Genomic DNA, 25,317 nt, shown 5'->3' with positions numbered 1-25,317 from the left:
CAAATCCGCAGCGCCCTCAGCACCTCCTCCAGCCCAGACGACTCGGGACCCTGCCCGGCTCTTGGGCGGCTGCTGGCTGATACATGTAGCCTTCAGCGGGCCCGGGGCCAGACTGAGACCAAGAGGATGTCAGGGGACAGAGCCTGAGAGAGACAGCCCAGGAGACAGCCTGAGACAGAACAACTGAAACACAGCGCCAGGCCCATAGAGAGGAAGGAAGGAGGGAAGGAGAGAAGAACACAGAGGACTGGGATTTAAAAACAACAACAACAACAACAACGAGAGGGGAGAATTAAGGGAAAGAGGGGAGACAGATGAAAAGCAGATAGGATAGCAGGGAAAGGAAGGCGTGCAGAGAGTGAGTCGGAGGAAGGGCGGAGATAGGAAGGCAGGACGGGGCAGGGGCGAGCTCGCGGAGCAGCCGTGGCATTGTGCAGTCCCTGGCTTGCCGGGCCTTTGCCGCGGGACTGGCTCCGGGGAGCGGCAGCCACTTCTGTCCAGACACAAAGGAGGAAGAGGCCTCCTCTCTTGCCCCTCCTGGACGACCCGCTGGGGTGGTACACTAGGCCTCCCGGTGGTAGAGAACCCCATTTCAGCACAGGCGGCTGGGGGCTGATCCCTGCCCTAGTCAAGGAGCAAAGAATACTCGAGGAACGAGGTTTCACACCCACCCCTCCTTTGCGTCTTTGCCAGGCGACAGGGCCTAGCTGCCCCAACCTCTCAGTTTTCCTAGAAGAGAGGTTCCCCTAAAGACCATGTCCTATGGGCCTCTACTATTTGGGAGAGCCGCTCTGGCCACCTCCTTCTTTTCAACCCGAGTTGCCTGCCTACCCTGCCTGCCCACCCAGCAGAGGCAGCAGCAGCCAGTCTCAAGGATCACCCGGCCCATGCTCCCTGCTGCCATCAAATTCCCCCTGAAACTGAGGGGAGGTTGTCGCCTTCGTTTTAGAGCGTAAATTCAGACCTTTCCCACTCAGGCACAGAAACAACTGTGGCTCAGGAAGCAGGCCTCACCCACAGCCCTGTCCCCATAGAAGCCCCATTTTGCCTGGGCCTGGCTGAGAGAGGCAGCCTTGATGAGGGGGCTGAAAGACGCTGGGAGCCTCTGAGTGCACCAGGCCGAAGCCCCTTGGGTTCCACAGTTGTGTGTAGGTTATACCCCCATTCTCTGCATTTAGAGGTGAAGCAGCAGTTCAGGGCTCTAAAGCCGACCTTCAGGCTCCCCCCAATCCAGGCCTGTAGGTGTGGGGGCACCAAGGAGGAGGGGCTTGTCATTCCAGGTTCAGTTACTCCTGCTGAATCTCCTGCCAGATTCCCAGACTCCCTCTCACCCCCACCACTCCCTTCAATTTTCCTCAGCACCGATGGGGCAAACCCGGGGCGGGGGACTAAGGCCACTAGGAGTCCCTGTAGAGGAGGAAACCCCAGCTTTAGCTAGCAGCAAGGCATTCACTGTGGATTTTAGAGGTCCCCTCCGACCCCCAAAGATCTCACTGGACAGAGGCGAGTCCCCTTAAGGGGAGGGGCACCCTCACTCCATCACCTCAGACCTGAACAGCTGCGACCACAACCAACCTAGCACTACCGTGGGAAGGATAGACAGACAGACAGGTTAGAGGCATCCCCTCCCCTTGCCCCCGTGCCTCCCTTTCAGTGATTTAAATGCCCACTGGTTCAATCCACACCGTCAAGTTCGTATTAAATTTAAAACAGGCTTTTTTGTGCCGGCCGCCACAGGCAGGGAGCCCGCTCCCTGGCTCTTCAGCACCCGCCCGCGGAGAAGGCCGTGCTCCATTTGCTTTCATTTTCCTTCTCCCCCTGAAATGGGCTCATTTCACCTCTCCGCTGCCCTCTCCCCTCCCCCCTCCCCGGTGCCCCTCTACTTTCCCCCTTTCTCTCTCCTGATTCCTCTTTGTTGGGAAAAACACACCCACACACAACTCCTCCTAGCTCAGGCCTGTGCTGGAAGCAGAAACCGAATTCTCCTGGCTTTCCGCGAGGAGACCGGCGTACTGCACCCGCCCCAGGTGGGTATCCGGGATCCCTACACACCAGGAGTCAGGCTTCTAGCCCAGCAGGAGTGAAACCCCTAGGGCCTGTGAACGTGGCCCTCTCAACGCCACGGCCTGCACTCCCTCTGGCCCCCGCCCTGTCTCCCGCAGCAAACGGGGCTATTTCCGGCTCCCCCAACGGGTCTAGTTTCCCAGCCTGGGGAGTGGCTGAAGGGGGAGCGGCCCCAGAGCTAAGGGTGCTCTTTGCCTGGAACCCCCATGGCCCTAGGCGCCCTGTTACCTGATCTGTGTGTGATGTGTATGTCGCAAGGAAATTTGCAGTGACTTTGGAGCCCAGACTGAGGAAGCCGAGGTGGCGAAAGGAGAGACAATACGGGTCCGAAGTACAATTAAGGGGCCAGAGCCGCTGGTCTCTCCCCCGCCCTCCCTGCCAGACTAGGAGCTGTCTGGCCTCAAACCTCAGGGCAACCCGCGAACCTGGAGTCGGAAACAGCCCATGGCGGAGGGAACCCGAGGCTCCGGCATCCAGTAAGCTGGAGGAAAGCCCCCTTCCAACTTAGGGGCACAGCAACCAGCCCCGCTGAGTTGCAGAGAATCCAATGAATGAAAGTGCACATTCCGGCGAATTTTGCTGACTTTTTCAGTCTTTGAAAGGAGAGTAGGGTTTGGAACGTCTCAGACAGACAGAAAGACAGACAGACAAACTGCATCTCCGGAGGCAGACAGACTCACAACATGAGTGTGAGCCTGAAATCAAATACAGGTTCAACATTCCCAAGGCCTCTCTGCCAGGCCGGACGGGCGCCGATCTCCCTACCTTCTCTCCCTTCCAGGGCGTTGGGCAGAGACCCCGAAGACTCGGTCCTCTGGCTTGGTCCAATCCCGTCCCGGGAAGCGCCTTCATTACCTGCTTCTCGGCTCCCCACGGCCACAGATGCAGGACAGCCGCCTCCCGCCGGGGGAGGGAAGCCCAGGCCGCCGCAGCCGCCGCTGCCAGTCCTCCTTCCCTCCCTCCCTCTGTCTCGCCCTCCCTCCCTCTCTCCCTCCCTCGCGCGCCGCTGCTCCCGGACCCTCCCGCGGGCAACCTGTTCTGGACCAAATCCAGGTATCTCCAAAAGAGACACACAGAGAAAGAAAAGGACCTCTTATGTGGAGAAGAAAGAAATACCCCTAACTGCATTTATTTTTCATGCTCTGACAATTGGCGGTCTCTGGTCACACGTCCTGGACACGGCTCTGCAGCTGCAGAGGTGTACGGGGCCTGCTGCCTCGCCCACGCGGACCGCCGCGCCCTGCGCTCTGCGTGCTTCACACTCTGGGCCGCCGCCCTCCGGCCGCCCAAACACCAAACAGACCTCAAGGTCCTTCCTACAGGCTCAGCATCCGGTTGCCTACTTGCCGCTGGCCTCCGCCCAAGAGCCCACTCCGCTCCCGTCTGCGGCCAAAGTCCACACGCAATCCACCTTGTCCGTGCTCCCGCTCCCGGCTCGGATACCCCTCCTTGCCAAGGCGCCCGCCAAACCGCACTCGGGCTGCGGCCCTGCCCCGGACTGCAAACCTTCCCTGCACGGGACCCACACAAAGCCCAGTGACCTGACTCTCCCACCCTCAGCCCCTAGTCCCCAGCCGCCGCCGCCCTTCACCTGTTCCCGAGAAAGGCTCCATCTCCAAGCCGAGGCAAGGCTGTGGGCCCCGGCGGAGGGTGCAAGGGAGCTGAGGTCCCAGGCAAGCCACAGAGGATCCACGGATCCAAGCCAGAGACCCCGCAGCCAGTGAGATATCTCAGACACTAAGCCTCTCCTTGGCGAGCTTTCCTTCTCCTCCTTCTCCCGCAAGTCTTAAACACTCTCACACCGAGAGTTCAGCTCTATAAATCCTGCTCCTCTTTCCCATATCATAATTAAAAAAAACCAGTAGGGGAGGTTTTAACTTTTATTGCGATTTCTGGAGTTGGGCTGCGGAACATATATTAAGTTTACGCTTATGCGCTCTCGGCGGGGAGGGTCCTTTAAGAAATAAAAATCCATCTTAATATCCACAGACGAGAGAGATAATTTTTTCCCTCCTCTTCATGCTGTTTCTTCTGAAGACTCCCTTCCAGCGAAGCGAATAAATAACCACCATCTCCTTAACCATGATCCACGGCCCCAGGGCCTGGCGGGGGTAGACTCTGGCCATCAGACTGGCCCTCACCTTGGCCCTATGAGAACTCACCCCATTTCCCAGGGTTTGGGGAGGCAGACACCCAGACCCATGGCTCTGTAGCCATCGCCCCATAAGCCCACCAGCTCTGAAACAGAAACGGGGACAGAGAGGCCCAAAGCGCAGAAGTCATTCATTGGTGAATTTCGGCCCATAAGGGACACTGTCTCCAAGTCAGGCACTCCTAAGCACCCGCCCCTGCCTGGGACTCCCTTCACTCTAACTGGTCCCACGCTTCTGACAGCCTGAGACTGCTAGGGGCTCCCAAACCAGGGGAGCCCCTGCCTGCCTTTCACCAGCCGGCCTTCCTGTCTGAAAACCTCCCTATTTCCCTGGAAGCCATAGAGAGATTTGAGCACTTCCCTCCAAGGAAAGAGAGGAAAGAGATTTTTTTTCTCCTACAAAGGGCTGGGGGACAGACAGAAAAACAGACTGACAAATTCAGCTGGGGAGAAGGGCTCTATTCCCATTTTGTCCTTTAGCCTCCCTAGGGTAAAAAGAAATCTCTTTGTATAAGAGAGATAAAAATAGATGAGAATGCACGTAAATATATGCAGGGGATTTGAGAGAGTCTGAGATGCAGAGATATAGAAACAGAGACCCCAAACTCACACAAGGCTGGATATATCTCCCCAGCAGACAGTTGTAAGGATATAGAATTTCGTGTGTATATTTTGTTACAGGGACATGATTTTGCTCCCCTGTCTAGAAGTTTATAATGTTTTAATAATCATAATAATTCTAAAGCAAGAGAACCCAGAACCTCTCCTTCTCCCTTTGGCTTTCTCTTTCCCCAGGCTCTCTGAGAACAAGGGTGCCTCCCCATTCTCCCTGACCCTCCATTTTTCTCTGCAGGCAAAGAAACCTCCTTTGAGAGCCTTCTCTCTAGCAACTAGGGCCAGAACTGAGGAAGGGGGGTTGGGAGGGAGGAGGGGAAAGAAGCTTTGAAAGTTTCACATTGCTCAGATTCCCCCCTTACCCCACTATCCTCCCCTTCTACCCCCTCTGGCATCAGCCAACAACCTTCCCAACAATATGGTAATGGTGGGCACTAGCAGCCACCCTTCACCCAGACATTTCCACACAGCTCAAAGACAAGCAGCTGCCTGACAGCCACAGACACAACAGACCAAGGCCTGTGAGCCACAGACAGCTAGACAGAGAGCAGAGGCAGGTTCCTGCTCTGATGTTTCCCAGGAGAATGTGTGTATGTGTGTGTGTGGGTTCTACTTGGACTTGATGGCTTTCCTCTAACCTACTAACACCCTAAATATGTCTTTCTTCTGGGGATGGAGCTTTAGAAGGGGAAAGGGGTAGCTGAACTGGTGCTTAGAGTTCCTCAAGTCTTGGGACCCTGAAGCACCCCACTTTTCTAAGGGAAAGCTCCAGCCCAAGCCAACTGGAGGAAGGTTTTTTTCCTTGAAGACGGCAGGTGAGAGAATCTAACCACTCCAAAGACTGCCTTCTCTTTCCGTGCTCTTCTCTCTCTTAATGATCCTGCCCCACCCTGCTGCCCAACTGAGCTGGCCCACCAGGCCACCTCATACTCAAATTCCTGAATTTCCTTGGAACTGGCTAGACCTTCTTTGTTTGTCTCCATCAGCTGGGCCCAGGGAACAATAGCTGCAGGAAAAACTCCTCTCCCTCAGTCACAGCGATTGGGACAGGCTAGGAAGGGGATAGTATAAAGCGGGGTTCTCCAGACTTGTCCTACAGCCCCAGGCACAGTTTGCCTTCCTCAATCTGTACCCACTTGGTCCTATCTTGGAGGGGGCTGTGGGGCAGTCCAGCTGGGGAGGGAAGGAGCGGGAGAGGTGGGTTGGGGCCCTCGACGAAAACCGACTGATGTAACTCAGGCAGTTTCTTGTTGCCGAGTTCAAAACTCAATCCCAACAACATGAAACTACCTAAGCCACAGATCAGCTGAGCCAGCAGGGCGGGAGATTCAGCTTTGCTTCTATCAGGAGGAGAAGGGAAGGGGGTTGGGGAAGGAAGAAATTCAGCCCCGTCCCCCTTTCCGCCCCCACAACCTCCCTATGGGCTAGAGAGATGTTGGGTGGCTGGGTGGGTAGGGGGTTGGCCTGCCTCATCGGCTTGTGGTCTAAGCAAATTGCTCAGGGAAACTCTGGTGAAATGGGACCTCGAGCCGCCAACCCCCCCGCCACGCCCCCAGCACCGCAGTGGAGCCTTCCCCTGCCTCTGGCCCTGGCCCTGGGTGAAGCTGGAGGCTTTCCACTCCTGAGCTGGGTCCCCAGTCTTGTCCATCTGGCTCTCCTGAACTCTCCTCCTAGATTCCCTCTGATCCTCTCGCTCTCTCAGCTCAACTCCGCTTTCCCGCATCTATGGGTGACCGAACCACAGCGCCTGTGCTCCAAAGCCTCTCCAATCAGGCCACTCGCCTGGCAAAGCCCCACGGCCAGGGAGCGTGGAGACCAAGAGCCTGAATAAGTCTCACATCCAAACCAGTAGAAAGCAGGGAAATCTCAGCTCCAAGCTCCAACTCTCTCTAGCCCAGCCTCCCTCTGCTCCCCCAGCAGACGACCAGACTGAGCAACATCTAGACCCATGTGTCGACCCCGAGGCAACCCTCAGTACCCCCATAGAGAAAGAAACCAAAAAGCACCAATTTACCCCTTTAACCGCCAAACCCCACAGCGACGGGCTGGGGAGGGGAGGAGAGGGAGCTCACGGCCACAAGGCAAGCCTGGGCTCTCAGCAAGAACCGTTGCCCGAAACACCTTCCTCCACGATCTGCCCGCTGCGCGCTGGGCACCTGGGGACACCGCTAGTCCCCACTCCACCGCCAAGAGAAGAACAAGAAACCGCTTCTCTTACCTTGTCGCCGCCTCCTCCTGCCGCTGCCCGCGCTTCTGCTGCTGCTGTGGGGGGGGGGGTGGCTGAGCTCCTTGTCCCCCTCCAGCGGTTAAGTTTATTCCTCTCCTTGGATAGGTGGGGAGCTCTTGGGGTTCCCCCCAGCAGCGGTGGGGTGCGCCTGGCCCAGTACCCCAGGCAAGCAGATCCGTCTGCTCCTCAAGATTGCAGTTTGCTCTCTGCCTCTTTCCCTCCTCCAGTCACCTTTAAATGCATCTTTTACTGCAGCACCACATTATATTTGCAGATCATAAAATCCACCTCTCGCGCGCACCAAGACCGTCCTGACATTACTGTTTTATGACCTTGACTTATTGTGGTCACCTGGATAATATTTAAATCAACGTTATGGTCTCTCACTTACATTAAACCCGCCAAGAGACATTCTAGAAAGGCTCTAGGAGATGAGTCAAACACAAAACACACACATCCACACACATTCATTCTCTTTGGGGATGGGGGTGTTGCTAAAAAACACTAAAAACAAAAAACCACCCATTTGAGGATTACGTTTCTGGAAATTTATTAGGGTTTTCTTCTTCATTAAGGAAGCTACATGCAAAAGATACAACATACAGAATATCTTTAAATAACACAACTCCCAGACAGGGACAGGGTGATATTTGGTGTGTGTGTGGGGGGGCATTCTGTCTTGCTTCACTATGTTCTATTTTTAATTTTTAATTTTTTTTGTTCCTCTGGATGGAATTTCTGAGATGTCAGTGGATGGGGATGTGGGGGTGCTGGGAGGATGGGAAAAAAGCAGAAAGCAGTACAAATACGAGACTTCAAGCAGATTTTCAGAGCAACTGGGAGGTAAAGACACAGAGAGGGTTTGGTGGAGGCGCTGGGCGCTACAACAAACACACAAACACTAACCGAACTTTCCAAAATGTCTATTATTCTAAGGAGGAAATGCAGCAAGGAAGGAGCAATTCTGACTGTGCTCTGCGGGATTACAGACCTTCTCTGGTTGGTATTTTTCCTCTTTTTTTCCCTCCTGCAATCGGGTGGATTCGACCTTAACTTTGCTTGGAGAGCAGGATACTGTGTGTGAGTGCATGGGTGAGTGAGGGCTTGACACACACACCAGCCACACTCCCACCCTCATCTATGCGGGCACACCATACCCCACACCCCAGCACTCCATTCTCTGTAGATGGATGCATCTTTGCAGCAAGAACCATAGGTCCCTTGGAAGGAGAGTCTGAGGTCTTTGCCTTTTTTGCAGGCGCATTGCATTTATACTCAGGGAGGAAAAAATATATACCATCAGGCACAAAGGGAGGAGGGGCAGGGAAAGGAAGGAGAGGGGAGACAGGGGAGGTGGAGGGGAGACCGCGCGCTCAGGTGAAATTAAAATTGGAGGTCAGTTCCCGGATCCGATTCTCTCGGTTCATTTTCTTGAGTTTCATTCTGCGATTTTGAAACCAGATTTTGACTTGTCTGTCTGTAAGGTTAATGGTCTTGCTAATCTCCAGGCGGCGCTCTCGCGTCAAATACATATTGAACAGAAATTCTTTCTCCAATTCCAGCGTCTGGTGTTTAGTATAGGGACACCTCTTCTTCCTTCCGCTCTTTGCTGTCAGCCAATTTCCTGTGGTGTTTTCTGCCTTTATCTCCTCTGTTAAAAATAACATTATTTACATAAGTATCCCTGAAAGAGGCAGCCCCTCAGCACAGCTGCAGCCTGTGCCAGCCTGTTGTGGAGGCAGCTGAGGGAGCACAGGGAGCTGCTCTGCCCCACAGGCCTGGCTGGTAGGGTCCTTGTGGGCTCAGGGCTCTTGGAATTTCTTTAGGGTCTAGACTTACAGGGGAGAAGGACGGAATGTTCTTGCCTCCAAAGCATTTATTAAATTTAAATTATCCAAATCCACCTTGACATAGTAGATTCTGAATACTCCTGCTCTCCCTCAGCTTGCTGACCCTGGTGGGTGCTCTAAACCTCACCAGGACCTCCCTCCTCTCTGTTACAGTCTAGTTCTGGAAAAATCCAAACAGAAGGGAAAGCATTTTCCAGGCCCCACACCAAGCTGAAGAGTCCACCCTGCTGCCTACAGTGATTCCCAGAGAGCTTTGACCCCTTTCAACTTAGTGATGGGACACCGCTCCAGTCTCTATGACCAGAGGCCATTGCAGCGTCCTTGCACCAGACCCCAGCCCTTGCTGCCACCTGAAGTGCCACAGGACAACTCTGTCCCATTCAAACTCCCATTGTCAGCTCTTCCTCTCCTGGCCAGCAACCCCATGTATAAGTAGTTGAGGCAGGGGAACTTGTGCAGACAGCAGAGGTCAGGAGTAACAGCTCTGGGACATGCTGAGGGGTCCTCAGACAACTTCCCTGGCCATAGGACCTAAGGTCAAGGGAGAGAACTCTCCTGAGGAAATGCAGCCTCCTGGAAATCTCCTGCCTAGTCTATGTAGATAACCCGTGCCTACCTATACATGTGTGTTCCTGCAGAGATGCTCACTCCTACACATGTGTACATACACACAGATATGTACACATGTGTCTATTTATAGAATGAGATACTGTAAGTATAGTGTGCATTCCCCATTATCTCATTGACAGCTTCTCTCCCTGACACACATTCTTGCTGAAATGGACCAGCTTTTCTCCTCAAGAAACAGAAGAGACCCTGGCCATCTTTTCTAGGGAAAAACCCAGAGTCCAGAGACCCAAGAGAGGCATTCAGCAAAGGACCCTGCTATGACTCTGGCCTCTATCTCCCCCCTTTGCCAAATGAAACTGGCAGATTCCTGGGTCTTTTCTCGCTGGGGAGTGGGGCGGGAACCCTAGGAGCCCCCAGGAGCACCAGAAAAATGATAACTGGAGGCTGTAGTTTGAAACATCCAAATATTCTTAGTTCTGCTCCCCCCCTCTGCACCTGCAGCCTCCTGCCAAATTGTTTAAAGGCTCTCCACGTTCAACTCTGCCCTTTTAATTTTCTTATTAGGGTTGTTGGGTCTGGGGGAAGGGGAGGAATTACAAATGGGAAAGTCTGGTCAAAAGCCCTCCTGCCTCTGGTTTGGTAGAAACACCAAAAGGGGGAGGGGAGGTAAGAAGGCAGAAGCAAAGTGCAGACTGAGAGGGATTAGTTGGGGTGGGAGGGCTTAGGTTGCAGTGGGGAGGCCAGGAGAGAACGGGGAGCCTACTGCAATGGGGGCAGTTCAAGTTAGGAGGTAGACTTGTTAACCTTGACTTTGCTTTTGGTGGGGCTAGAACACAGCTTTTCCTACCCTAAATCTGCACCCCAACCAAGCTTAGAGTCTGGGGCGAGGATATAAAATTAAATTTTCATATGCACATGAACCACAGTGAAGGCTTTGTGGGTGTGTGTGCCTTTCCCTCACCCTCATGAACACTGCTCATTTTCTGGCAGTCTCTACAGGCTGATTTGCCAAGGCCACCTTTGCAGAATAGACCCAAGAGGGTAAGGCTCTGCCCTTGCCCGCCAAAAGAGCGCGTGTGCGTGTATGAGCGGGCATGCGTGTGAGCAGAGCATGCAAGAGGGGTGTGTGTGAGTGTGACACAGGTCGCTGCCAGGCATGTGTGTGTGCTGCATCCATATACAAAGCGCCACAAGATCCAGGCCACCCCAGTCTGCTCAGTTCTCAGTATTTCATCTGCCTCCACACCCAGCAAGCCTCTCTTCTATACAACCTCCAGTAGCCAGTTTCACCTAGAGCACGAGTAACCCTCCCCTCCCAATTGGGCCTTTTCTGATGCTTTTTGCTCCAACTTTTCAGGGCAAGTCAGTTCCCTCAGCCTCCCTCCACTGCTCTTGCTTCCTCCACATTTTTTCTCCAGGTGTCAGAGAAAGGTCCTGGAGGCCCCCGTTCCTGCAGTAGAAATGAATCTTGAATCCTGAGCTTGAACTCTGGCTACACTTTCTTTCTCCAACCAAAATCACAAGGAAATCCAACCAAGGCCACATTCCCTTTCAGGAGAAAACCGTTTGCCACGCACACAGAAATTCCCCAACCACTCGTTCGTAAGCTGCTTTTGGAAACCAATGAAAAATTTTTTTTATTTGACTAGAAAAAAAGAAGATAAAAACATATTAAAGGGGAGGAAAAATAACTTAACATTCCAAATGCCCTGTTCCAACACCATCCCCAAGCCAGACGTCTGGGGAAAGGAGGGATGAGGCGGGCAGCTCTTCACCTCCACCTCTTCCCGCCCCAGCCCCTCTGCCTGGGGGCCTGGCCGAGCCCAAAACGGAAGGAGCCCAAACCACACGCACAAATCAGACCCACAAACAACAAATCGCGCTTCGCAGGAAACAATTTTCAACTGGGAAAACGCAGAAAAGGGAAATCCCCCTTCTCCCAAGCCTTCCCTACACCCTGGCACAAGATCGCCATTTTAAGCTTTTTGCAAGCTTCTGACCTGAGCTGGGGACATCAGACCCCACCAGGATACCAGCGCAGAGCAAGCAAACCAAAGCCTGCCCCCACCCGGGAGCGGTCACCCGCCCTGGCAGCATAAGGCGCCTGCAGACTGCCGGTGGTGCGCATCACCCCCTGGTCTCGGCGCCCACGGCAGCTGCCGGCCCAGCACCTCCACTTCGCCGCTTACCTTCCCTAACCAAATGACGCGCCACCAGCCTGGCGCTCAGCAAACACGAGTCGCAAGCCGGGATTTCATTCCCGGGACGTCCAAGGCCTCCTCGGCCCAACCCGCCCCCCGCTCCCACCCCGGCCACGAAGACCAAGTGCCCGAGCGTCCCAGCCGGGCCGCGGCCCCAGCGACCTTACCTTTCGCTTCGTTATCCGAGGTGTCTGGGCTGGAGTCGGCGGTTTTGGCCCGCTCCTTTTCACTCTCCAAGGGGCTGCCTTTGGGGCCCGCCAGACTCTGCTCGGTCTTGATCTCATTGGGGCTAGGGGTCTGGCTGTCGGACTTGGGGGTCTCAGGGAAACTCACTTTGCCCCCGAGCTGGGGAGATTCCAGATGTTCGGCGCGCGGGGTGAGACTGGCCCGCTGCTCGAAAGGGGCTTCGAAGTCGTTGGCCCCGGCACAGTGGGGCGGCTTGTCCAGCGCGGAGTAGCTCGGGCTGGCGCGGTAGTAGCTGGGCACAGGCACCTCGTGCTCCCCGAGGCAGGACTCCTGCAGGGGGTGGGAGTAGAGGGCTGCCTCGGGGCCACTTTTAGCCCGCTTCTCCGCGCTGTACATGCAGCAGACATTCTCCTCCTTGACACTAGGTGGGTAGGAACAGGAGGACAGCGGCCTGCCAACAGGTTGTTCCAGGCGGTAGGCGGCTTTGGGGTCGCCCCAGGAGTCCAGCTGCGAGAGGTAGGACGGGTAGGTGTTGAGGGAGAGATTGGGGCTGCTGCCCTCGTCCCTCTTGGATAGCGAGGGCGCGAGCCCGCAGCCCCGCATCACCCCGCAGTTGAAGTCACTCCCAGATTGCATATACATGCCTGCGCTTCGGCTATAGCGCTCTCCTCCGCCTGGCGCAGCCAAGGGCTCCGCATACGAGTTCGGAGTTACATTGCGAGGGCATGTCATTTTCAGAGAGAGGGGTTTTTAAGGAGCAATACTACAGCGGAGGAGCTGACATCTTTTTTTTTCCCTATCCGGGAGGGTGGGGGGCTGTTGGAGGGGCGGGAGGGAAAAGAAGGGGGGGGGGAATATCAGCTCCATAATTATCCGTGTATTCGGTCCTCACCATGTGACGGCTAGACCAATGGGATTTGAAAATGGCCTTGATGATTCAGACGGCCGTGACGTCAGCGGGGTCAAGTTGTCGGCAGGCGGAGGGCTCAGCGTGGAGTAACAGCGCCACCTAGCAGCCACCTTGGGGTAGGGGCGCGGGAGCCCATCCCCGCGAACAAAGGAAGCGCCCCCGGGGCGGCAGGGGCAGGAGCGGGTGGAGTAAGATAGGGGGGCTCTAGGGAGAATGGGGCTTGTTTACCCAGGAACCAGCCTGTAACTCCTGGGGAGAGGGGAGCGGAGAGGGGGCAAATGCGGGAGAAAGGGAGAAAGCGAGGCAACTCGGGGCTCAAAACAGTCAAATTCAAATTAAAAGGTCAAGACACGATTCAGGTACTTCTTCCCCTCTTCTCACCTCCCTTTCTCCTCTCCTTGACCCCCGCCCCCTCTTCTTCCCTCGGGAATGGGAGTTGGGTGAGGTTGGGTGGGGGGAGGGCTCCTGTGAGCAAAGACAGAGAGAAAAAGTTAGGACTCCCAAACAAAACTAAAGTTTCTGCTCTCCCGCGTCCAGGTTCGTCAGGTTTGGCCTGGGAACTCAGTTTGGGGACCTTCAGTCACGGAAGCTGATTGAGTTGCAAGCTCCCAGTGGAATCTCCTCTCTCTGGGGTGGACCAGGTAGGGGTCACCATCACTTTAGGGATACTGAGGGGAAAGGAGGTTCTGAGTGAATCTAGGAGTCGGGGCAGGAGGAAGCCGGCAACCAGAGGCACCGGTTCCCCGACCTGGGAGTGCAGCCGCCTGGGCCTGGCAGGGTGGGCGGCTCCTGGGTTGCCATCCCAGGGGCGGGAAGGCTTTGGCCTTGGAGTCGGTTCTGCTGCTTTTGCTCCAGGCCCTGGCGGCCCTCCAAATGACCTTGCCCCAACTAAAACAGGGAATATCCCAGAGCGAAAGAGGAAAATCCTCGGGGTCTCTGCTGCTCTGGAGGAGTCATGGATCATACAGGAAACCAGGACACCAGATGCCACAAAAAATATGACCGAGAGAAATGTCCTTTCCAGAGCGAATGAGCTGGGGGCATTTTTGAAAGGAGAACAGGGACCAGTCTATTTTTGTGGTTTTTATTGTTTAATAAAGGGTGTCGAGAAATGGGAGACAAGGTATATTTCACATAGTTCTATCCATGTCGCTATCGCCATTCTCCCAAAGCGAACTAAACTCTCCACCCCTTCCTCAGGAAACGGAATCTGGAGAATAACTTGTCTTTCCGGTTGCCCCGCATTTTCCCTTGGATGAAGCCGCCTCGGGTTTCGACTTTCGGAAGGGCTGGAGCGTGGCTGGGAAAAGGATCGGAGCTCCAGGCGCCCTGGCGTGAAGTGAGGAGGCTGGATCGCTTCTAGGGAGGCCCAAGCCCCCGCTGCTAGAACGTGACTTCGGAAAGAAATCCGCCGAATTCTCTCATCCAGGGGGTGAGAGAGAAGGCAAAGGGGTCCCTGAATTTCGGGAAAACTGGAAGAAAATATGTAATGTGTGACTTGCTTGCAGGGCCAGCCAGAGGAGATCTGAAATGGTTTTGTGCTTTCATTTGCAGGGTTAGCGGTGGGCTCAGCACAGGTTTGGCCTGGGCAAGGTTAGGCTGTTTAGGCCCCAGACAAGACTTGGGACAGCCTCGGCAGCCGTCAATCCAGGGAGCCATTTGTCCCACCGCCCACCCCGCGGGAAACGGCAGAGACTTTATGACCACTCTGTTTGTATTATCTGCATAAGTCTTTCCCCACCAGTTTGATCGAAACTGTTCGCTTTTACGAGGACCCAACGAAAATTCCCCGTCATATTTATCAGCCGGGGATAAAAATTTAGTATGGGAACTGATATTTCCTCATTTATGGGGCGATGAAATTAAAGACCAAAGCAATTGAGAATTATATGGCTTTGGGGGGTTCCCTCCCCCCTCTTTCACATCTCCTTTATTTTCCTTCCTGGTGTGCCTGTCCCTGGAGTTTGGAATCCCAGTCCCCTGCCCTTGCCCTCATTTTGGGGTTTGCTGGGCCCTCTCCCCACACCCAAATACTGCTTGGCCACGTCAGCTTTTCCTGGTTTTTCTCTGAATAAAAAACCTGCAATCCCGGAGCCTCTGCCCAGGCCTGGCCGTGGAAGGTTGCAAAGAGCCTTGGACGGGAAGAGTGTGAGCCCAGCCTGGGATGGAGTGTGGGAGGCAGTGGGAGGAGAGTGCTGGAGACGAACTCCAGATTACCTCTCAAAAAACAGCAAGCCCCAAAGCTTAACTCAGGGAACCGGCGGGAGAGGAACAGAGTCACTCGGCCTCCGGACCTATCTCCCCCTAAAGCCCGACCCCAGTCCCAAACTCATTCCTTACCTCTGCCACGGGAGGGGATGGAGTCGCTTCAGAATCCTTGCCATTATTAATGGAACAATTCCCTCCGGGGAGAAGGAGCCTCCCGCCTCGATTCCCACCTCCTCACAAGAACAAATAGTGTTTAAAGTTGAAATAATTAGAAGTATGATAAACACGGCCCATTAATGAAAAAAGAAATCAAATTCATCAGCCTAAGTGGGACCCCCGGTGGGACAAATGTTTGCCTCTAATTACGCAGGATAAACGCAAACCCGGAGCTGTTAAACAGTACCCGGTGGACGCAGACTTAAATAACTTGTTAGGTTTTTGCAGACTTTGGGATTCTGCCCCAGTGGAGGCAGAAGGAAGGAAGGCTTGAGGGTGAGGAAGTGGCAAGGGGAGCACTGGTGCGGGCTGGGAAAAATACAGACGGATGTGGGTCCCAGCCCTGCCCCCTTGGGCTCGGTCTTTCCAGAGGCCACGAGCAAAGGCCGTTTCAGTCCTATTGTCCGGGCCTGGCGTTCAAAGGCACTCGGGCTGCCACGGCCATCCGCCTGCCGCCGCTGAACTCCTGGAGAACTGGATGGGGGTCCAGAAGTCTTTGTTGTTAGAATCACTCTGTTAAGCCGTTTCCCCAACTTTCTGGGAGTGCCGAGAGACCTTCACCTAAGCCTGACTCCGGGGCTCCACCTTCTCGCCGCAACTTGGGGATATGAAAATCCAGAGGCTGCAAACCAGAGCCGGCTCAGGCTGCACCTCCGTCTCAACCAACCGCAGCTACCCCCAAGAACCCTGACCCCTTATGCCCTTCCTCTCATACCCAGACCCTGGAAGGGCAGCAGGGATAGGGGCTGGGCCTCCTGCCGTTTGTGGGACTGTGATTGAGGAAGAGGAGCGGGTTCCAGAGGGCAGTCCTAGGGCTGAGGCACAAGGGGTTCCCCACGTGAAAACCTAAGGAAAAAGCAGTGCTCAACCAGCAGAAAGGAACCTCGGTGTTTTCCCAGCTCTCAACTTCAATGCACCCCAGAAACACCCTGATTTCTCCAAGGAAAATTAGCAGAGTTTCTGCAAGAGGGTAAAGAACTCATCTGAGAAATTCCAAGGGCGAAGTGAAAAAAAGAAGCATCTCTCCCTTTGGGGTAAAGTAATAAAATAAAATAAAGTGTGTATGTTGAAATCCCTTCAAGTGAAATGGAAAACAAAATCACACCAGTGGTGAAAATTAAAGTTTTTTTTGTCTTGTTTTGGAGGCCCTGATAAATCATTTTCATCCCAAAACTTGAAGGATAATTTGCCTTCTTCTTTGCCAACACTGGGCTCGGCCCCAGCTGAATTTAGAGCAGAGAAATCCCAGGCAAAATGTAGAATGCTCAGAAGCCCACCAGAAAGATTTTTCAAACAGGTTCAAGAGGGCTGTAGAAGGTAGTGGACACTTGGAGGGGCCTCTGGTCCACTCTGGATCTCGCAGCCACCCTGGCAGCCCGACCATCAGAGTCCCCCTCCCATCTGGACGTTGTACACATTTGTGCCCAGATGCTACAGAGTTTACCATCTATACACTTGTCCAACTTGGATATAATTGGGTGTACACATCCACAAATCATCAGTTCACCCAAAAACATGCTCTCTGAGATACCCGAATCCTGAAGTCTGATAACAGGAGCCAGCGCAACTGCTTTCTTGCCCTGCCGAAGCCAGCCAGTTATTTAACTTGGCCTCCTGAATCGAAACCAGACAGCAAACACTTATGAAAGAAGCTTTGGGAGGAGGAGGTTGATGGGAGGATGTCTTGTGGGGTGGGGGTGGGGGGAGCCTTGATCCCCAGTTTAATTATTTGCTCCAAATTTGCCCCAGAAGGTTGGGTTTCCAGCCGGAGTCAGGGCTGTGGTTGGGCCAGCTTACTCCGGAGAAAAAACCGCGCTCCTCCCTTAGCGGCTCGATTCTGTGTAGATCTGTTTTCCATTTTTTTCCCTCTTTCTTTCCCCCTCTCCTCCTTCCTTCCATCCATCCATCCTTCCTTCCTCTCTTTCTTCTCCTTTCTCTTTCTTTGCTTATTTCTCTATTTTTCTTTTCTTCTTTTTTTCCTGTAGTTCGTATTTTCTTTCTCTTTTTCTGATCATTTCCATTTCTTTCTTAATTCACTGTCTTCCCTTCTTTCCTTCTCTGTTATGCAATATATTCTTCGCTCTTTTCTTTCCTCCTTCATGCTTTCCTTCCCCTGGACTTTCTCCCAGCCTTTCTTGTTTTTCTGTTGTGCTGAGATCAGTGAGGGGAGAGCACCGCGCTCAGTCGCATCCCTTCCCAGCCTCACTGCTCGGCTTGGAGTTGACCTTCTTCCGCCTTCAGCTAACTCAGCTCCTCACGAGGCGAAGTGTAGGGCTGCCAGCGGCAGACGGCGAGGCCTCAGCAGTCACCATTAGAGGGAAGGAAAAGCGGGTGTTGGAGCACATCCCTACTGACTCCGATGGCTCCCTGAAGCACCCAGTACCAGGGATCAGGTATCTTCAATCCTCTCGCCCAAAGAAGCCTCATCCATCAGGCCTGTCTTTGGAGCAGCCGCTCCATCTCTATTCTGACCTCCAGAGCTGAACATTAAAATCACTCAAATTTGAGCCCAGTTGGTACCCCAAGGCTGGAGTCTGGGGAAGTGAAGGAGTGGGGTTTTGTCAGCCCCAGGTGGTGGGCACATCTAAGGGGTCACCCGCGGGCTAAGCAGCCCAGGGCCATATCCCCACATGAGCACCTTTGTTCTCTGAGTTCCCCGACTGTAGCCCGCCGGCCCTCCATCTCCTTCGGTCCTCCAACCACTGCAACCTCTAGGCAGGAATTTCTTGGCGTTTTGAATTCTTTCTTCAAACCTGCTGTGGACTTTTCAGGAGGCACAGATTCAGGGCTGTGTGCAGAGATGCTCCCCAATTGGCAGTCTGAGTCAAGGTTATGGGTCTCCACTTTGTGCAGTGGGTTGAGGGTGTGTACGGGGCTGTGTGTGTGAGAGAGGGGGAGAGGGAGAGAGAGAGAGAGAGAGAGAGAGAGAGAGAGAGAGAGAGAGAGAGAAGCCTGCAGGAGAACCAGAGGACATGTTGGAGAAGATGTGGTCCTGCTGTCCCGCTGACATGTCCAAACTTTGGGGGTCTGTAAGGGTGTGTCTCAAGAGCAGAGTGGCTAGGTCCCTCCTGGAGGCCAGTAGCCTCTGTCAGCTGGCAGCACCCAAAGCTGGGTCCAAGACGGACCTCAGAAAGGATTGATTTCAATCTTTAAGTCTTGTTTTGCTTTAGGCAGAAGAGAGGCAGCTCCAGACACCCTCCCCCCACACCGGGGCCCCAGAGCCTCTTTTTCCCCAACCTCCCAAAGATCCTGAGATTTCTTCCATGGCAAGACCAAAACTTTAAGTTTTTTTTTTAAAAGGGAGGAGGAATCTTGTAAAACTTTCATGCCAAACAAAGTTATAAAAACTTCCCGGGCGTGTCTTTTCCAAAGGTTTATATGAATAATAAAGAGTGTAGTCGCGTGCACACGGTTCTGGCGGGCTCTGTGCCGGGAGGGCTCAACAAACAGCATTACTCAACCCTGGGACACCAGAAAACCCCAGGGGCTGCTCGCTTGAGGGAATACTGGCCCAGAATCGAATTGCCTGAGAGGGGCGGGGAGAAGGAAGGGGTGGTGCCCTTGACTCCCTTGAAGTTCAAAGTTCTTTGCCCTGGTGAGAAAAGCCTTTTCTGCCTTCAGCCCACTCGAGAAATTGGCCCCAGGTAGTTTCTCCCACACTTGTCGAGAGCTGGCTCCAGGTATCCTCAACTCCATTCATCTTTCAGACACCTGGTCTGCAACTTCCTTGCTTTCGCAAAACAGAGCTCCCCATCCTCTCCATCTGGGACACCTAGAACATGTGGGCTTCCTCTCAGAAGGGCTTGGAGGGGCTTGAGTGGGCTGTCTTGCAAGGAACCCTCATTGGCATCACCATTCCCCAGCAACCTAGGAGTCTGAATGACAAAGAAACTCCAAACCCCAGGCTGGCCCCAACCTATTTCTCTTTTCAAGTCTTCCAGGTTCCCCCTGCACCCCCAAAACCCATAGTGGGAGGGGGAGGAGCCCAGAGTGCTCTCTCTCAGCCCACACCACTTAATACCCTTGTAAACTCCCACGTGCGCTATAAACTTGGATTTTTACAACCAACATTCCTCCTTAGCTCCGGGAAACTTTGAACTCGGCCTCGGGTTTATTTACTGGAGGGGGGAGGGGGCTAAGACACTGGACGCTAAAAACGCTAAAGGAGAAGAGAGGGAAAATGCGGGGCAAGGGGGTAATACAGTGGGGGTCTGGGGTGTGTTGGGGAAACCAAGCCAAGACTGTCCACTTTGGGTTTGTTTACTATTTAGGGCGGAAGTGTTTTCTAACACAGGCCAGACTGGGTCGTTAAGGGTGAAATGAAACTGAGTTTAGAGGCACTGGGGGGGCGCTTTATGGCGGCGTCTAGACGAAGATCTTTTGTTCCCGGCCAGCGCCATGGCTGGAGGGGATTACCCAGAGATGTTGAGCTCAGAGTGCCCCTGACCGGCAAGGGGGGGTTGGACATCCCAGGGTCCCGAAGGTGAGTTTGTATGGGGGACAGAGACCCCTTTTTCCTCATTTTTAGAGGGTTGCCAAGGACTAGAAGGTTCCTGGGCCTGGGTCACAGAAGCTTTTTTTTTCACTATGACCCCCTGTCCTTCCAAAATCCTTCTGGAGGTAGAGATTTTCTCTGGGCTGCACATTGCAGGAAAAGTGGTATCTGTGGGTTTTAAATACTATTCTGCAAAAATCAGGAGCATTTGGAAACTAACACTTTGTTTTATAAACAGGTTTGTTCTGTAGAGTTATCTCCATCTTATTTTATTGGAAACATGGCTGGCAGGCCAATATTCCTTGTAATGACTAGTGGATAAACATCACACCTGGAGAAGTCTCACACACACATACAAGGAGGGCCCTTAGCTGCATTCCTGCCAACACTCATCAACCACTGCCAGTGGTAACACACCACAGAAGATACAAGCCCTAGATGTGCATGTATTTGTACATCCTCATACTACAGGCAAAAGCGAACAAATAAAATATTCCTTTTCATGTGCACTCATAGACACACTGACTTGAATAAAATATTTGTGTGTGGGCAAATAAGGGAATTGTAGGGCCGTACATACACCCTAGTGTGCAAATTTTGTCTCAAATTTGTAAAATTTGAGATTTACACACCTAAGCTGCAGGGATCCCTGCCATCAAAATTACGACGGAACCTGGATGTATGATATAGTCTATAGTTGGGGTGCTTTTTAACCTTGCATTCAGCAGAATTATATGGACAAAAAAAAATTTTCTTTGAATTACATAAGAAAAGTTCCAAAGAGAGGGGGGAAATGAGAGAATTGATTCCAAACCTCTGTCCCCAAATAACAAATTTGGAGCATTGAAAGCACTGAAAGGACGACAGTTATCTTTATACAGAAGAAACATGCAGCAGATAGAGATGGGTGTGGTGGCTGTTCCAATGGGTCACCTCTTTCCCCAGTGTCCCACCCTATGCCAACCCCTTACAAAACAAATTTCTGGGGGTTTCTACTCTGGGAGACCCAATGGATAGCCATCAGGGTGGCCCCAACCTAGGGTCTTGTTATGTCTGGAGGAGCCTGGCCATTTGTGCTTGAGAGGAAGGGGCCCAGCCACACCTTCCCACCCTCAGGAGCTGGTCTCAGTGAGGACAGGGAAGGGGCTGGCTTCTCCTCCTCTCTCCTCCCTCCTTCAAAACTGTATATAAAATTCCAGCACAGTCTTCTCATAGAGAAAAAAACGAAAGCCCTATCCTCAACCCTACACATTTAACTGCGACAGACGGAGACATCTGGTGGGAGGGCGGTGGAGCCAAGAAAATTCCTATAAATTTAAATTCGATGATGGTTACAATTAACTCCACAACAAACGTGTACTTAAACGGAAAGCATTGCTGGGCGTTTGGATGCAGCTCGAGCTACACGTGAGAAAGGAGAGTTTTAAGGGTAGCCATGGAATGTCCTCAGCTTAAGAGCAGGAGGAAGCTACCACCACACTCTTGCTCCTACCAGTGGAGAGGGGTTGCAGGCCCACCAGCTCCAGCCTACCTCACCTTTACAGGACTGTCCCCACCGGCCAGGCTCTGCCCGCCTGCCTCCTCCTCCGCCTTGGGAGCATTGAGGGTTTTAAGAGGAGAGGGGCTAATAAAAGGGTCAAATAAAATCATAATATTGAACAGAATGAAATATCTTTATTTGCACCAAAAAAAATTCACAGCAATCCCTCTGGGAGCAGGGTGGGGATTGCACACGTACACACGCACTCACACACATGGGAAAAGATGGGTGATTTGAATCTCATTCCAGGCAAGTCCTTCCCCCATTCCCTCCGGGTAGAAAGAAACGCTTGTGAAACGTATTTACAAAAAATCAGGCCCCAGCATGGGGAAGGCGCCCAATCCCATCTCCTTACTGTCTCCTCCGCCCCAATCTTTATTATTATGTTTTTTTTACTTAAAGAAAAAAGGAGGTAACAACTGCATAGACTATAGCTATAAATCCATGGAGTGGGGCACGGCTTGGAAAAAGGTTAGGAAACCTCAATGTACCAGTTAAGGAATTTCAAAGGAGGGCTCTACACATTCACGGGAAAGACAACTAGGCTCAGGCGGGGCCTGAGCACAGATGGAGGTAGGACACGGACTTTGCACACCTAACACCAGGTCAAAGGTACAGAAATTTCACAGCAAGGCAGGATCATATTTAGCTGCCCCTTAGCAGTGGGGCCAGGTGGGGAAGGTGCGGGGAGCCCGAGAAGTCTCCCCTCGCAGACGCAGTGTCTTAGCGGATCTTTTCACTTGGGTAAAGGGAAGGCTTTCAGTTCAAGGATTGTTCGGCTCAGGCGCCCACTACTCTCGCCCCTCCCCCGCCCAATCCGAGCAGCAAGACATTGTCGCGAGGTGTGTTTTCTTTTAAATAAGGAGTTTGGCCTCGGCGCCAACGTTGTGCACTCGCCGTGGGGCAGACACTTCCCTTCACCCCCTTTTCAGGCCTGGTCCCTGTCCCACAGCGAGAGTCAGCCGTAAGGTGAAGGAGGGTCCGGAAAGAAGTGCGGGCAACGGCAGTGGGGGCCAGCCCTGGCCACAGTCCAGTTTTCCACCCGCGGAAAGAAGGCGAGTTAGACAATAAAAAATAAAAATAAAATAAAATAATTTCTCCCTTTCCCCCCTCCCCGAAAAGGGCCCGGTCTGCAGTTACAGCAGAGGATTTCCCGAGAAATACTGCAGCCGGTCTCTGCTTAGTTTTTTTTCTTTCATCCTTCTGTTCTGAAACCAAATTTTCACTTGTCGGTCCGTCAGGTTCAGCATCCGGGACAGCTGCAGCCGCTTCTCTTTGTTGATATACACGTTGAAGAAAAACTCTCGCTCCAGTTCCCGGATCTGGAATTTCGAATAGGGGCAGCGCTTCTTGCGGGTGCGGGGGGCGTCTGGAGGGGAAGGGAGGGGGCAAGTGCGAGGAGAAGGGGAGAGAGACACGTGAGACCCGGGCCACCCCAGGCCGCTGAGCGCTCAGCGGCCCTGCTCCCAGCCCCGCCGCCAGGCCGCCCTCCCGCCTGGCCGGCTGGCTCTCTCGGGGGTGCGGGCCGCCGCGCTGGGGCAAGCCTCCACCCCCCTGCCAGGTCTAGCTCGTCCCAATCTCCGGCCACCGCGGGACCTGCGCCTCCCCCCTTCAGGGGAGAGCCGCCTGGTACGCGACTGGGGGAGAAGGAAGCCAGCGGGGCCAAATGCGTCTCCGGGGCCCCCCCTGCTCAGCCGCGGTCCTCTGTCCCTTCCCGTGCTGCCCTCCTAATGGCTCTGAAAGACCTCCCCCTCACGCCCAGAAACCTGGGGGGACCGCGGAGAACAGGCGCGAAGAAGTGCGATCGGTGGGGAGGCGGGAAGCAAGCGAGAGAGCAGACACTGCCAACACGAGGGCCGCTTCCGGGGCCCTGGCGCCCCGGGACGCCCGGCGGGCCGCGCCTTCCACCCTGCCGGGCTAGGCCGGCGCTGAGGCCGCGGACCTCAGGGAAACACCTAGACCCAGGCCCAGAGCAGAGCGCAACCCTGAGCCGCCTCTTCCGAGCTCTCTGTCGCCATGACCCCGGGTTGCTGGCGTTCTGCTCAAGGACCCGTGAGCACATAGTTTGAACATTTCAAAAATAGTTTTAGAAAGAAGCAGAGCAGCCCGGGCTAGCCTCTCCGGTCTCAAGTTCTGCACCATTGCCTCTCTCCCCCACCACTCCCCCTCTCCGTGTTTCTCCCTGTCTTTCCCTAGCCCTCCCCTTTCTCCCCCTCCACCCCTCCCCTCCGTCCCACCCCCCGGCAGCCCGGCTCCCCATCCTTCCTTAAATGCTCCTCTAAGTTCACGATCAAAGTTAATATCGCCCGCGATGGTGGCGCTTTTAAAAATTTCACAGACCGAGGGAGATAACGGGGAGGGGGTTCACCCGGCTTTTCCAAAGAGCCCTTCTCCCTCCCTCCCCACCCCTTCTCCATCGTAAAAAGTCGAGTCGTTGGGAGAGAGGGCTTTGTAGGTTATAATAAAATCCTTTGAATGCTTATAAAACTCCACATAAAATAGGACTGACCCAAAACACGAGGCCGTCCCCGCTCCCCTCGCCTCCCCCCTGCCCTTGCCCACCCTTTCACGCTCCCTCCCCGCTGCCAGCCTGTTTCCCGGCCGCAGCTACCTACTGGGGGCGGCTCCCTTGGCCGGCTCCTTGGCCGCCGAGTGGGCTGAACCGGACGAACTGGGATTCGTGTTTTCCTCCTCGGCCTCGGCCTCGCCACCCGCCTCAGCCCGGGACGCCAGTCCCGAGGCTGGGGGCGCCTCGGGCTCCCCCTTGGCCTCGCCCTTGCCGGGGCAGGGGGGCTCGGCGGGCGCGTCGCCGCCACCGCAGTAGGCGTTGTCGAAGAAACGGTCGAAGGCTTGAGGCAGGACGCTGTTCTTGTTGACTGAGGAGTAGAAGCCGGCGGGGGCTGCGTGCGGGGCGCTGGGGTGGTGGTGGCCGCCGTAGGAGCCTTCGTTTTTCATGAGGATCTCGGTGACGGTAGAAGGAGGCAGGCACTCCCTGTGCATAAGCTCGTCGGCCGCCGCATAGCAGGAAGAGTAGCTGTTCCGGTGGTGCCACTTGCCGGATGGCTCCAGGCCGTAGGAGACCTCCCGGACCGGGGGCACTTGGGCTGAGTAGGGATAGGAGATCTGACGAGACGGGGCCTGGGGCAGGAAGGAGGAGACCGTGGAGAACTCGGGCACGTAGTAAGTGCAACTGGGCAGATAGAGGTTGGAGGCGCAGCTCCCTCTCTCGCCGAAATCAGCGCCCCTCTCCTTGCGCGACGGCGAGCAGAAGTTGCCCAGGTTGACCGAGTTAAACATCGTTCTCTTCTCCTGCCGGCTCCAGATGGAGGTTTTGGACCCGGTCTAGCGAGGGGGGAAAATTTGGGAAGGCGAGATGACGCGTTATCCGTCTTAGTCTCTCTCCCCGAGCACGTGATCCAAAGTAGATATTGTCATATATCAGTTCGGAGCACTTCGCAGACGTAGGAGGGGTTCTCTCTTAGGTAAGATGGGGACGTTCAGGCGATTGGTTTGCAAACACCGCAGAAACATTATGAAAATCAATTGCAGATTTGTATTCGTTTTTCTCTCTCACTCCCCTCCTCTCCATTCCACAGAGCGAGCAAAGGAGGAGAGAGTGGGTTGGGGTGGGGTGGGCGGTGGGATGGGCGGGGGCGGTGGCTGGGAGGGGGTAATTGTAATTTTTTTCTGGCTGCTGCTCTTTTTTCCCCCAGGATTGGGGGAAGAAGAGGGCTTTCATGTATAGGGGGGGTCTTCCCTCTTAGCAGTGATCAGCCCCAGCCTGGCTGGGATAAAGCCCTCTTTCCCCACTGCCTGGTTCTGCTAGAGATGTGAGTCCTTCCCCCCAACTCTCAGGCACTCTTACCCCATCAACCCGCAGAGGGCCAGCGTCTGTTTACAAGAGTTTGAAGAAGTCCATTCTTTTCCTGGCCAGGGCTGGGTGTCAAGACTCTTTCCCCTTCGGAAAGAATCTCCAGAAGAGTATCTGAAGTTTCCCAAAGGTGAGGCAGCCCAGTAGCAAGCCGGTGTCCCAACTTTGTCTGGCTTGCTGTGTTGTGCCAGCGGCTAGGGACTCAGATTAGT

The 25,317-nt window shown here is 54.2% G+C and overlaps 4 protein-coding genes and 1 long non-coding RNA gene across 10 annotated transcripts in view; 2 read left to right on the top strand and 3 right to left on the bottom strand.

Annotated features, from left to right (window-relative positions):
- The window catches only part of HOXC4 (homeobox C4), a 59,491-nt gene extending 56,525 nt beyond the window's left edge, over positions 1-2,966 (bottom strand). For 2 of the 4 annotated variants that reach the window (XM_036915311.2, XM_057486712.1), the window contains exon 1: positions 2,830-2,966. Coding sequence is in view for 2 of the 4 variants with exons in the window: in XM_057486701.1 (XP_057342684.1) it covers positions 2,830-2,916 (87 nt within the window). In the remaining 2 variants the exon portion in view is untranslated. The remainder of the gene's footprint in view (positions 1-2,829) is intronic. The other 2 variants (XM_057486701.1, XM_036915309.2) reach the window with 1 other exon arrangement.
- On the top strand, positions 1,428-4,684 carry LOC130679021 (cyclin-G-associated kinase-like). The gene is made up of 2 exons (XM_057486715.1): positions 1,428-2,027; positions 3,387-4,684. Exons 1-2 carry the CDS (start codon positions 1,824-1,826, stop codon positions 3,786-3,788), a joined length of 606 nt encoding a protein of 201 aa, XP_057342698.1. The 5' UTR covers positions 1,428-1,823; the 3' UTR covers positions 3,789-4,684.
- Positions 4,685-7,597: 2,913 nt separating this feature from the next.
- Positions 7,598-12,685, bottom strand: HOXC10 (homeobox C10). 2 transcript variants are annotated; one of them, XM_057486714.1, is made up of 3 exons: positions 12,510-12,685; positions 11,847-12,372; positions 7,598-8,709 (listed from the first exon to the last, which is right to left on the bottom strand). In XM_057486714.1, the coding sequence occupies exons 1-3, from the start codon at positions 12,561-12,563 to the stop codon at positions 8,432-8,434; spliced, it is 858 nt and encodes a 285-aa protein (XP_057342697.1). In that variant the 5' UTR covers positions 12,564-12,685; the 3' UTR covers positions 7,598-8,431. The 2 variants fall into 2 exon arrangements, with proteins under 2 accessions (XP_057342697.1, XP_036771203.1); XM_036915308.2 differs by having other exon boundaries at positions 11,847-12,685.
- Positions 12,686-12,928: 243 nt separating this feature from the next.
- On the top strand, positions 12,929-15,109 carry LOC118927170 (uncharacterized). The gene is made up of 3 exons (XR_005030737.2): positions 12,929-13,134; positions 13,313-13,416; positions 13,976-15,109. It is a non-coding gene; the product is annotated as an uncharacterized LOC118927170 (long non-coding RNA).
- Positions 15,110-21,348: 6,239 nt separating this feature from the next.
- HOXC11 (homeobox C11) lies at positions 21,349-25,277 on the bottom strand. Of its 2 annotated transcripts, none has more exons than XM_036915305.2 (2): positions 23,846-25,272; positions 21,349-22,603 (listed from the first exon to the last, which is right to left on the bottom strand). In XM_036915305.2, exons 1-2 carry the CDS (start codon positions 24,529-24,531, stop codon positions 22,015-22,017), a joined length of 1,275 nt encoding a protein of 424 aa, XP_036771200.1. In that variant the 5' UTR covers positions 24,532-25,272; the 3' UTR covers positions 21,349-22,014. The 2 variants fall into 2 exon arrangements, with proteins under 2 accessions (XP_036771200.1, XP_036771202.1); XM_036915307.2 differs by having other exon boundaries at positions 22,220-22,603; positions 23,850-25,277.
- Positions 25,278-25,317: the final 40 nt, after the last annotated feature.

Source organism: Manis pentadactyla, chromosome 10, assembly GCF_030020395.1.
Source record: "Manis pentadactyla isolate mManPen7 chromosome 10, mManPen7.hap1, whole genome shotgun sequence".
Classification (NCBI taxonomy): domain Eukaryota; kingdom Metazoa; phylum Chordata; class Mammalia; order Pholidota; family Manidae; genus Manis; species Manis pentadactyla.
This window is presented reverse-complemented; position numbering and strand designations above follow the sequence as displayed.